We start from the raw sequence: 13,611 nt of genomic DNA, 5'->3' as shown, positions 1-13,611 counted from the left end.
TTGCGAAGCTGCACAGGTACACAGAGCAGTATTGTTTACGTGATTGTGTGTCAATTATCAAAGTTCAGGCTCTCACACATAATCAACTTCACTCTCCAACATTCCAGGACACATTCAGATTTGCCTGGACATATGCAGGAATTGATGGTCTACACACTGAAAAATTTGAAAACGTTAAAAACATATGTTTTGACAGAACACAGGGAAAACTGTGTGACTGTGAAACTGTTGCATTCATTTGTTGCAGTTTATGTGACAAACTCTTATGTTTTCATCACTTTTTTGGGAGTGATTATCACATCCACAAGAAAATCTAAATCGCGCAAGGTAGAAGAATCTTTTTATCCATTCGCCAAGTGAACAAGATAGGTGGGTCGACAACATATTCCTGTCATGTGATGCACATGCCGTCACCAGTGTCGTATAGAATATATCAGACGTGTTTTCCTGTGGAGGAATCGGTTGACCTATGACCTTGCGATCAAATGTTTTCGGTTCCCAATGGAGAGGCACGTCCTTTCGTCTACTAATCGGATGGTTTTTCGGTGCGGTCGCAAAACACTGACACTAAACTTATTACAGTGAACAGAGACATCAGTGAACAGACAGATCATAACATTGCGAAAATGAAGAAAGTAAACTTTTCATTCGAGGGAAGACTTGAACCAAGGACTTCTCGTTCCACAGCTGCTCACACTAACCACGGGACCACGGCGCTCCTGAACTCATACTATCCTTGATGTTGCCTATCTTGCACATGGACTACTCAGTTTGTATATTTTGCTTATTTTTTTCATAGTTCCACACAACTTCTTCCCGTTTTCTCGATTGATCTGTGTTCAGTTTTTCAAGGCCTATCCACTGTGCCAACTTATAACTAAATCTGAGGGGGGTGCGATGGGGAGGTTCCCTTGTAAGCAGAATACAAACAACATAGAGATGCTTTCTACGATGGATCCTAGATAAGATGAGAAGGGACAGGATAAGAAGCAAGAAACTATGAAGAGACATAGGCTTAAATGATTTGGCCACATTAAAAGACTGGGACAAGGAAGACTTCTAAGAAGAGCCATAGAATGCACAGAATATTAAGGAGACCCCACTGGAAGACCACAAATGAAATGGAGATTCCAGGTGAAGAATTTTTATGTCTTATATTGAAATGAACATGCACCTATTAATTATATTATAAAACTGACATAAAACATCTCATTTATTTTCCTTTACTTAGAAAAGAAAATTTACTTCAGACCTCTTAAAACTAACCAATTACAGAAGAAATAACTCTGCATCCAAACAATATTCAAAGTTTTTCAAAAGATAGCATTCCCATACCTTCAATATACTGTCGGAACTATATATGAGCTGTCCTATTTATCTTGACCACTCCCAACTAGCTTTTCCTACAGAAGCAGAATTAAAAAAAGTATCAGTCAAATGTTGTTTAGCTAGCAGTGAGACATTAATCAACATGACTGTGTTTCTTGTAACTTTAAACAATGGAAAATCCAGAATGGAATAATGATAACATTAAGAAAAGGATAGTTGCTACTCACCATACAGCGGAGACGTTTAATGGCAGATCGTCACAACAAAAAGACTGTCAGCAAGAAGCTTTCAGCCAAACATGCCTTCATCAGAAACACACACACACACACACACACACACACACACACACACACAAACACACACACACAAATGCAACTCTCTCTCACACATGACCACAGTATCGGCTGCTGAGGCCAGACCAACCTGTTCTTGTAACTTGGTTGTTATGAAGATACGCACTCCCTGTCATTCAATCAGTAGTCTTCAGCTGAAGTTTTGTGCAAATACTACATACACAAATGAAGAGAAGCTAGAAATACCAGTTAGCTACACTACATTTAACTGTATTGTGAATAAAAGAACATTATTGCAATTACTGATCTGGTAACTTACACTTCTTATTAACGAGTAGCCCCTATCATCATTGATGTAAATTGTACCCACACAAAGCTTCACTGATGAAAACTGACTGCCTTTTCCTTGTGTTTCCATTTAATTACTGTCAACTAGAGCAACAGGTGAGTTACATTACCCTGGGTACCGTTACTGTGTGGTTATACAGAAGAGTCAAAGTCAATTTTGTGTTAATTTTTAATAACATCACACTTATGTGAATGGTACATTGTAATAAAATTTTGAACATATCTTGAAGAGAGGAATTGGATTACCAAATAAAAAATACAGGGTGTTATTTAAAAAAGATGAGCAAGGTTACAAGAAACACAATCATGCTGCTTAATGTTGTGCTGGTACTTACAAAAAACGTCTGCTTGATACTTATTATCATTGTCTCATGACCTGCCATTAGGCACCAATACTGGTATGGTGACATATGGCTGAAACACAAGCATCAGTGTGCATTACAGTTGCGGTCTGTCAATACACACAGCTTTACATCGACATCTACTTCTATACTCTGCAAATTACCATGATGTGCATGGCAGAGGGTACTGTTATTAGAGTTTCTTCCTGTTCCATTCATGTATGGAGCACAGAAAGAATGACTCATTGAATGCCTCTGTGCACGCAGTAATTACTCTAATCTTATCCTCATGATGCCTATGTGAGCGATATGGAGGGGGTTGTAGTATATTCCTACAGACATTTAAACCAGTCCTTGAAACTTTGTTGATAGACTTTCTTGGAGTATTCTATGTCGACGTTGAAGAGTGTTCCAGTTCAGATCCTGCAGTATCTCTGTGACACTCTCCAATGGATTAAACAAACCTGTGACTATCCATGCTGCCCTTCTCTATATACATTCAATTCTGCTGTTAGTCCTATTTGGTACAGGGCTCCCACACTTCAGCAATATTCTAGAACTGGTCACACAAGTAATTTATAAGCAATCTCCTTTGTAGACTGATTGCACTTCCCCAGTTTTTTACCAATAAACTGAAGTCTACCACCTGCTTTACCCATGGCTGAGCCTATGTGATCATTCCATTTCATATCCCTACAAAGTGTTACACCCAAGTATTTGTATGGGTTGGCCGATTTCAACAGTGACTCACTGATATTATAGTCATAGGATACCATGCTTTTTCGCTTTTGTGAAGTGCACAAATTTACGAAGCAAGTTTCCAGTCTTAGTACCACTCTGAAATATTAACAAGATCTGACTGAAAATTTACGCAGCTTCTTTCAGAAAGTACTTCATTATTGATAACTGCATCATCTGCAAAAACTCTGAGATTACTATTATCATTGTCTGCAAGGTCATTAATATACAACAAGAACAGCAAGGTCCCTGACACACTTACCTGGGCACACCTGAAGTTACTTCTACATCTGATGATGGCTCTCCATCTGAAATAACATGTTGAGTCTCCCTATCAAAAAGTCCTCAATCCAGTCACAAATTTCACTTGACATCCCATATGACTGTACTTTTGACAAAAACCTTAGGTGTGGTACTGAGTCAAATGCTTTTCGGAAATCAAGAAGTACTGCACTACCTGACTGCCTTGATCCAAAGCCTTCTGTATGTCATGTGAGAAAAGTATGATGGGTCTCACGTAATCAACATTTTTGGAATCCATGATGGTTGGAATGGAGGTGGTCATCCTGTTCAAGACACCTCATTATATTTGAGCTCAGAATATGTTCTAAGATTCTACAACAAATCAATGTCAAGGATATTGGACTGTAGTTTTGTGAACCACGTCCACTACCCTTCTTGTAGACGAGAGTGATCTGGGTTTTTTTCCAAGAAGTGGGCACAGTTTTTTGTTCGAGGGATCTATGATAGGTTATAATTAGAAGAGGGGCTAACTCAGCTACAAATCTGGTACAGAATCTGACAAGGATTCCATTGAGCCCTGGAACTTTGTTCAATTTTAATGATTTCAGCTGTTTCTCAAGATCTTAACACTAATACTTATTTCATTCATCTTTTCAATGGTTTGAGGATTAAATTGGAGCAATTCTCTGGGGTTTTCCTTTGTAAAGGAACATTTGGAAACAGATTTAAGCATTTCAGCTTTTGCTTTGCTGCCCTGAATTTCAGTTATTGTCTCATTTGCTGGACACTAACTTGGTGCCATTAACACCCTTTACATATGATCAGAATTTCTTCAGGTTCTCTGAAAGATCATTTGGCAATATTCTGCTACGGTAGTCATTGAAGGCATCACACATTGCTCTCTTGATAGCCAAATGCATTTCATGAGCATCTCTATCTATAGCCCTAGGCTTTGTTAGATACCTACTACCTAGCAATCTCTGTTCCTTTAGAAGTTCCTTTAGACTGACTGTATACCACGGAAGTTCCCCACCATTATGGTTTGTCTATTGGGTACATATCTATCGAGTGTGTGGTCAAGTGTTCTTTTAAACTTGAGCCATAGTTCCTCTATATGCTCCTGCCCTGAGTTGAAAGTTTCAAGTCCCTCATTGAGATATGACTCTACTGGCTTTTTATCTAGTTTACTCAAAAAGCTGTTTCATCTAAACAACAGCAATAGTGCTGCTGGACTTCGTGAGTATTGATGCCTTAAAGGAGTATGGCAAGGTCCTCTTTCAGCATCAGCATTGAAGAACTTGATTCGGAAGTTTGAATTACCTGGCGATTTGGGAATTTCTCCTGGGCGAGACCAATGGCAATTGCACCACAAATTGCTGAAGAAGTTACTGTTGCCATGGCTGAGAGTGCTGGACGCAATGTGCATGAGCATTTGAACGTTCTGTGGCCCACTGTTTAGAAAGTGCTGCAAAGAATTGTGAAATGTAATCTGTACAAACTTCACACTACTCACCACCTTTTGCCATGTGAAATTTGTAACCCGGAATGTAAACGTGGTATGCAATAAACAAATGTTACCCTCTCATGTGAAAATGAAAATGTATTTCTTTCAATGATGTTTCCATACAATTAATTGTCTTACGATCACTCATTTTTCGTGGGGACCTCTCAAGCAGCAAAAGTTTATAATAAGTACCCTATAAGTACAATGTCGATTTACTTGTTTGAAAATATTAAAGGGCTGGTTTGCTGATTTTCATATTTACATTTGTGTATTACAAAAATATAGATTGCACACTTGAACATGGTCCCTGACCAGGGGATACAATATGTGAAAGCTTGCAATTGGTCTGTAGCACAGTGGCTGTCAAAATGAGCTCTGCCTCTTCTTCCAGAGCAACAAGCATAAAGCTTATAAAAGAAACAAACATATGATGAATTACTGCATTTCAGAAGTGACTTGAAGATTAATGGCAAGTCACTAGAAGGAAAGTACAGCTTCTTTGTTCATATTTGGAAATAATGTTAACAATCACTACACACAACACTGCACATGAAACGCTAGATTCACAATGGCTCCTTATTGTTATGGCACACAATACTTTTACGTAGCTGAGGCCGGTAATGAGTATAAACATTCTGGTGTGGCACAAAGTAAGCTGACTTTCACCAGAGAGGGGCCAAGTTACAGTAGGAGACAAGTTACAGAATACAATATGTATGCAGTTTAATTAAATGTACTGCACTGAAGATCTCTCCAAAACATGACTTTTTCCTATGATGTCTTGTAAAAAGCAGCCAAGAAATTTCACTTCGGCAGATAAAGCCATTACCGGTTGATGCCTCATCTAGACATCAGCTTTTAAACAATAACCAGACAGTTATTTTAAGGTTATATGTGTATCTCAGCCGTAAGAATAAAAATCATGATCCAATTTCCACGTTAAATAACTATCAGCTACCAATATCAATGCCTTCAGATTTATAAGATTTTTATGTGGTAACAGAAAAAATACCAAATTTCACTAGTTTTGTAAAAATGTCAATTTCATGTTACGTCATAAAATCTGCTGACTTCGTGATATTTGTCATGTTATCATTTACACGAAATTTTCCTGTCCCTAAGTACGGGGTGACATTTCACAGCAGACTGAAGCACCTATTCTGAGTAACATACACTATCTTCTCACTATTTTAATTACAATTTGGGAAATCTGATATTACTCTTCATCCTGTAGGATGGCAGGTCAAATGCTCTACAAACCTACATCCAATACAATAAAGCAGAAGTATGGAACAAATATTTAAAACATGAAAGGTTATCATAGAATTTGTGAAATGCATCTACTCTATAACCAAATATCATACACACAAATAGTACAAATTTTAAGTCTCAAAAGAATCATTTCACTCAGACCATATGTGCATGCTGTACTGGTATTTTGCGACAAAATATATTCACAGTGATACAAAATGCACTCACCTAAAGCCAAACATAATTTCATCATGACGTAAATGTGCATCGTCATCAACAGAGAGCACAGCCTCTGTTTCAATTGCATCATATGGAAGAAAACGGTTGTTCAAACTGTTGCGGCTTGCTTTCACTACCTATAAAAAGTACAGAATTATGTTATAATGCAGATGCCAAATATCAGAACTACGTGTTCTTTTAATCTAAGTATGATATCAAAGGAAGGAAATTCACTATGTCCTTTACAAAGGAACCACCTTGTCATTTGCCTTGAGTGATTTAGGAAACTATGGAAAACTAAATCTGGGTAGGCAAGCAGAGATTTGAATCACTATCATCTCAAACATGTATCTTACATCATAATACTGTGCCACCTCACTTGATAATTAAGATATAATTAACTGCAAAACACCTGTCAACCTAAAACCTGCTATTCCAAACTAAAACTGAATTAAAAATGAAACAGTGGAGAGTAGTATATAATGACAAAACGACTGGGAGAAAAGATAGAGGGAGAAGTAATATAGTGACAAAATAAATATAATCATGAAAAAGTGCCGGTGAACAAACAACTCCAAAAACTAAATTATGAGTTGTTGTGCCAAACGTAGGAACAAATTTATGAAAAGCTATTGGGTTTCCAGCTGGGGAGCAATGTTGAAACCCTGAATGTTTCAATGAATGTCAGACATCTGTGGGTAAAGTGCTGAGGTACTGCAAATTTTCTCTAATTTACCGTATTTACTTGAATCTAAGCTGCACTCGAATCTAAGCTGCACCTAAAAAATGAGACTCAAAATCAAGGAAAAAAAAATTTCCCGAATTTAAGCCACACCTGAAATTTGAGACTCGAAATTCAAGGGGAGAGGGAAGTTTTAGACCGCACCTGCAAATCGAAACAAAGTTGGTCCATTGTAACATGAGATACAATTTAGGTCGAATGGATGAAGGTACAGCTACAGTAGTTTGGTTCAAGTCGTAAGCTTAACAGTTAAGCTTTACCAGGTAGCCATTGCTATGCGTCAGGCACTCCGTCTGTATTTATAAGGGTACCCTTCCTTTTCCACATGCTTTGTCTGGTTTGAATTGATTACTTATTTTGATTTGATCTGATAAGTGCCGTTTTCTTTGTTATAGGTGTTTACATCACTCTAAGCTGAAAATACATTATTGTACTGTGTCATGCATTGTTTGTCGCATTCTGATAATGAGTGTTTATGACCTGTCGCTGCTTGCGTCATGGCTTGCTTTTGTGCGCGCTATCGCAGCTTACAATAAAAAAAAGAGAGGAATTGTCTCATTAGCGAAACAATGGCAAGAGACTGCTATTTGTTGTTACTTACACTGCTGTTTTCTTTGATAATGATCAACAAGAGCCAAATAATAGACGGCATATGATAGAAGATTTTCTGAACGAGAGTTTAGCGAACATTTTTCTCCATTTGAAAATCTTTGCAGACACCTCTTTAGTACATTACATTCCGCACAGAAATTAGAGTCATCTTAGATTTAAAAATCTAGTCAGTTATCGTGCTTCATTTCTGACTGTATCACTATTCAGCATAAGAATAATATGAATATAAACATGACATGATATGTATATTCTTCCGCGTTTGCTGTTGTCTCACTCTAGTTTTGTAGTTTATTAGGCAGGCAGGATTTAAATGAGACAGCAGCAAACACTAAAGAATACACGGCATAATGTTTACATTCATATTATTCTTATGGTGAAGAGAAAACTGCATGTGATCCATGATTCACAAAAGTTCCTATTAGCAAACATCTCTTGTCACTGGTAGGAAAACATTCAGAATGTAGAGTTGGCCATATTGACATACATCCCAAACAGTCTTGCCAGTCAGATTTTTGTAGTAGATTTTTAGTGACGAGTTCAAATGCAGAGTGTGTTGTTGTTGTCTTCAGTCCGTAGACAGGTTTGATGCCACTCTCCATGCTTTTCTATCCTGTGCAACACTTACAAAATAAGAATGAAAATAACTTAGAAATCAAACACTGAAATTTAAAACAAAATTTTATTAGGTTTGTAATACATCTTATATGAAATGTTTAAAATCTCAGTCATGATTCTGAATCACTATCACTCGATTCTTTGTTGCTCATTTCTTCATACAGAGCATCGTCCTCCGTACCATCTAGTTCATTGGATATCGAACATTTTTTAAATGCTTGTTGCACAGTCTGATTTGGAACACACTTCCATGCATCATAAATCCATTGACACACTTGCGACAAACTTGTGCGTTTTACACGTCCTGTTGGTGTCAGTTGACTGTCACTTTTCGAAAGCCAGTCTGTGTACATGCATTTAAGCTCGCCCTTAAATGGTTTATTCAAACAGACGTCAAGTGGTTGCAGAATTGAAGTCATCTCGCCTGGCATTACTGCCAAGTCTGTTTTGCTTTCCTCTAATTTTCGTTTTACTGCGGATGTTGTATGGCCTGTGTATGCATCTAATACCAACAGACTGAGTAAACCGAGCATTGCGCCAGGACGACAATTTCACACTCGCCCAATCCATTCCAACACCATGTCCTCCGAAAACCACCCACTTTCGTTTGCTCGTACAATTACAGTTTTTAGAAACACTTCTGATTTCGGTAAAGTCTTTCGCTTGAAAACTATGAATGGGGGTAATTTATGTCCATCTGCCGTGCAAGCAAGCATGACAGACATCCGCTGTTTTTCACCCCCTGATGTAAGAACACTTATGTCTTTCTTTCCTTTGAGGTCAACTGTATAATTTGATGGCATGTCAAAATATATGGGAGTTTGGTCAGCATTTACTATCGGACCAAGAAGGTATTGCTTTTCTGTACGCCGCCTAATTATGAAGCACTGAAATTCCACAAGTTTTTCTTCATAATTTTTTGGCAGCTTCTGTGTAACTGAAGTTTGCCTCCGAAGTGAAAAACCCCAGCACTTCATAAACAGATCAATCCTGCTGCAACTAGCCTTAAAATTTTCAATTTCTTGCTCTCCAGCAATTTCATGTGCCTTAATTTTTAAAATTTTGGCGTTCACAGCCAGGAATTTCTGATGCTGTTCCTTAACAAATTCATTTAAAATCACTTCTAGTGCATCATATCGGCCACACTTTGGCCCACTAAATACTTTCCTGCTACTTGATCATTCAAATAATTTGTCTCTCTGCAGTCGCCATCGCCTGACGTTGCTCGCATCAATCTCGTATTGTGAACCTGAGCACAATTAGAACTTTGTTCCGCAAAAGAAATAACTCTCCTCTTGATTTTGGCACTATAATGAAAGATCTTCACAAAATTCCACGAAGCAATATGTGCCACTGCGTGAAATGTTAATAAGGCCCAGCATATCAACTCTTGCAACAATCCTGAAGCCTTGTGCATTGTTGGTATTTTTGTGTAAGGAAATTTATTTTTGTGGCTACAAATATTTGAAAGGCTGCTACACTCGAAGATGTAGAATACGGAATTTCTATTTACTTCGTTGGATAATGTATGAAAATGCAGTAGTCCAAACTTGGGGTGGAGGAAAAAGCTGATCTTCTAGCCTCTTTTTAAATTTTTTTTACTGACGCAGATGTTTTGGTGCCAGTATTTATCTTTGTGCCTGCAAAGCATGTCTGTATATACGACAGCAGAAGTTAGTTGTGGTGGCACCTACCAACATTTTTCAGAACTTCCACTTACTTTTCACTCGATTCTAAGCCACAGGCGGTTTTTTGGATAGCAAAAATCGGAAAAAAAGGGCGGCTTAGATTCGAGTAAATATGGTACATGCAAAGAGTGGAACAGTAACAGTCCTTATATAACAAACATTCTACAAAAATTAAACTCCAGGAGGTAAACAACAAGCAACAATTAGGAAACAAAAAAATTACTCTGCAGTCCACAATAAATGACATAAACCCATATATAAGGAATCACAAAACTGATATAGCTTCCCAGCTTCAATAACCACAAGCATCTACAGTATAGCCCCCCTTTTACGTTCCTGGAATTAATGTTTTCCTGCTGTTTACGAGATTTTTCATTGTTCCCATCAAATTACCTATGTCCACAATGTTATTTTGCACCCGATTTTGTGTCAACATATTTATAATTTTCCCGTGATTTACGCATTACAAAAAAGTGTTCATGGAGAAAAATATGATGTTGGCCGTCCAGTAGTGTTTATAAATAGTATGTGGTCAAGTTTCTTTACACCAGAGTGCTTTACACAGCAGATTTGAACCAGTAAATGTGTAACAATTGCAACAATTCATGCCATATCTTCTGCTGCTGCCAAGCTCTACTTGGCATCATGGCTGATGGAAGTAACTAGGTTCGTACGACTAAATATATTATGACCAATCACAGCAACTGTTTCCAAATTGTCTCTACTGCACAACACATTTTTGTGATCGTTATTATAATTGTGTCAATTTTGTCTAAACATATTTAGCGCATTTTGGCGTTTGGCCACATGTAGCGCTAGTTGACACCATCATTCACTTTTGCGTTTCTCAAATGATTGCGCTGGTTACACAAGTTTTTCATGCTGAGCAAAACATGTTTCAGGAATTTATTCTCGTTGTCAAGTGCAGTATTTATGTATGTATTTTTGTTTGCAGTGTTACACAAACAATGTGAGTGATAGTTTGCGAGTGTGTAGTTTTCTATGTAACTGAGGAGGCACAGTACCTGATCACCTCAAAAAGACATCTACAGGAGAGACGCAGATCAACACATCCAAATGCAACACAAAATACTTATTTGCATATTTGCCCCTGACAACAGAAAAAATTCTCGAAATACGCTGTGCTAAGCGTGAAAAAAAAAAAAAAAAAAAAAAAAAAAAACGTAAGTAATGCAATATTTAAATAACAAATGACAGCTGCAGGCTTTCTAAAACATCAATTATGACATATGAAACTGAGTCAAATGTTCCTACTTCCCAGACAGTTATCAGTTCCAGTTACATCAGTGGTTTTTACTAGATAATAAACCTTTATTAGATAATAAACAAGTCCCTGACAAATCTTTTGATGCCTTGAGGGAAACATTCCACGTGGGAAAAATATATCTAAAAACAAAGATGATGTGACTTACCAAATGAAAGTGCTGGCAGGTTGATAGACACACAAACAAACACAAACATACACACAAAATTCAAGCTTTCGCAACCAACGTTTGCTTCATGAGGAAAGAGGGAAGGAGAGGGAAAGACGAAAGGATGTGGGTTTTAAGGGAGAGGGTAAGGAGTCATTCCAATCCCGGGAGCAGAAAGACTTACCTTAGGGGGAAAAAAGGACAGGTATACACTCGCACACACACACATATCCATCTGCAAATACACAGACAAAAGCAGACATTTGTAAAGGCAAAGAGTTTGGGCAGAGATGTCAGTCGAGGCAGAAGTACAGAGGCAAAGATGTTGTTGAAAGACAGGTGAGGTATGAGCGGCAGCAAATTGAAATTAGTGGAGATTGAGGCCTGGCGGATAACGAGAAGAGAGGATATACTGAAGGGCAAGTTCCCATCTCCGGAGTTCTGACAGGTTGGTGTTAGTGGGAAGTATCCAGATAACCCGGACGGTGTAACACTGTGCCAAGATGTGCTGGCCGTGCACCAAGGCATGTTTAGCCACAGGGTGATCCTCATTACCGACAAACACTGTCTGCCTGTGTCCATTCATGCAAATGGACAGTTTGTTGCTGGTCATTCCCACATAGAAAGCTTCACAGTGTAGGCGGGTCAGCTGCTAAATCATGTGGGTGCTTTCACACATGGCTCTGCCTTTGATCGTGTACACCTTCCAGGTTATAGGACTGAAGTAGGTGGTGGTGGGAGGGTGCATGGGACAGGTTTTACACCGGGGGCGGTTACAAGGGTAGGAGCCAGAGGGTAGGGAAGGTGGTTTGGGGATTTCATAGGGATGAACTAATAGGTTACAAAGGTTAGGTGGACAGTGGAAAGACACTCTTGGTGGAGTGGGGAGGATTTCATGAAGGATGGATCTCATTTCAGGGCAGGATTTGAGGAAGTCGTATCCCTGCTGGAGAGCCATATTCAGAGTCTGATCCAGTCCTGGAAAGTATCCTGTCACAAGTACGGCACTTTTGGGGTTCTTCTGTGGGAGGTTCTGGGTTTGAGGAGATGAGGAAGTGGCTCTGGTTATTTGCTTCTGTACCAGGTCGGGAGGGTAGTTGCAGGATGCGAAAGCTGTTTTCAGGTTGTTTGTGTAATGGTTCAGGGATTCCGGACTGGAGCAGATTCGTTTGCCACGAAGACCTAGGCTGTAGGGAAGGGACCGTTTGATGTGGAATGGGTGGCAGCTGTCATAATGGAGGTACTGTTGCTTGTTGGTGGGTTTGATGTGGACAGACGTGTGAAGCTGGCCATTGGACAGATGGAGGTCAACGTCAAGGAAAGTGGCATGGGATTTGGAGTAGGACCAGGTGAATCTGATGGAACCAAAGGAGTTGAGGTTGGAGAGGAAATTCTGGAGTTCTTCTTCACTGTGAGTCCAGATCATGAAGATGTCATCAATAAATCTGTACCAAGCTTTGGGTTGGCAGGCCTGGGTAACCAACAAGGCTTCCTCTAAGCGACCCATGAATAGATTGGCGTACGAGGGGGCCATCCTGGTACCCATGGCTGTTCCCTTTAATTGTTGGTATGTCTGGCCTTCGAAAGTGAAGAAGTTGTGGGTCAGGATGAAGCTGGCTAAGGTAATGAGGAAAGAGGTTTTAGGTAGGGTGGTAGGTGATCGGCGTGAAAGGAAGTGCTCCATCGCAGCGAGGCCCTGGACGTGCGGAATATTTGTGTATAAGGAAGTGGCATCCCATGCCATATCCTCACACACACCTGATCCTCACACTCATCCTACGAACCAACCACAAAGAAGCGTCCCACTTGTCACCCAATACCATGCTGCACTGGAATGACTGAGCCATGTCCTTCATCAAGGCTTTGATTATCTATAATTATGCCCTGAAATGAGAGACATCCTACCCAAGATACTTTCAATCCCTCCCAAAGTGGTATTCCACCGCCCACCCAACCTCTACAACATCCTAGTCCATCCCTGTGCCCCTCCCACCCCCAATCCCCTGCCACAGGGATCATACCCCTGTAGAAGACCCAGGTGCAATGCTTGCCCAACCCATCCACCCAGCACCAACTACACCAGTTCTGTCACAGGCTTATCCTACCCCATCAGAGGTCATGCCACCTGTGGAAGCAGCCATGTTATATACCAGCTCCGATGCAGTCACTGTACATCGTTTTACATTGGTTTGAAAACCAACCAGCTGTCAACTAGAATGAATGGCCACTGCCAAACTGTTGCCGAAACAAGGTGG

The 13,611-nt window shown here is 39.5% G+C and overlaps 1 protein-coding gene across 1 annotated transcript in view; it reads right to left on the bottom strand.

The window, feature by feature from the left end:
* The window catches only part of LOC126163034 (exostosin-3), a 130,886-nt gene that overhangs the window by 26,971 nt on the left and 90,304 nt on the right, over positions 1–13,611 (bottom strand). The window contains exon 11 of the mRNA XM_049919907.1: positions 6,276–6,403. Within this exon, the coding sequence (XP_049775864.1) occupies positions 6,276–6,403 (128 nt within the window). The remainder of the gene's footprint in view (positions 1–6,275; positions 6,404–13,611) is intronic.

The sequence above is a fragment of the Schistocerca cancellata genome, chromosome 2 (genome assembly GCF_023864275.1).
Source record: "Schistocerca cancellata isolate TAMUIC-IGC-003103 chromosome 2, iqSchCanc2.1, whole genome shotgun sequence".
NCBI lineage: Eukaryota > Metazoa > Arthropoda > Insecta > Orthoptera > Acrididae > Schistocerca > Schistocerca cancellata.
This window is presented reverse-complemented; position numbering and strand designations above follow the sequence as displayed.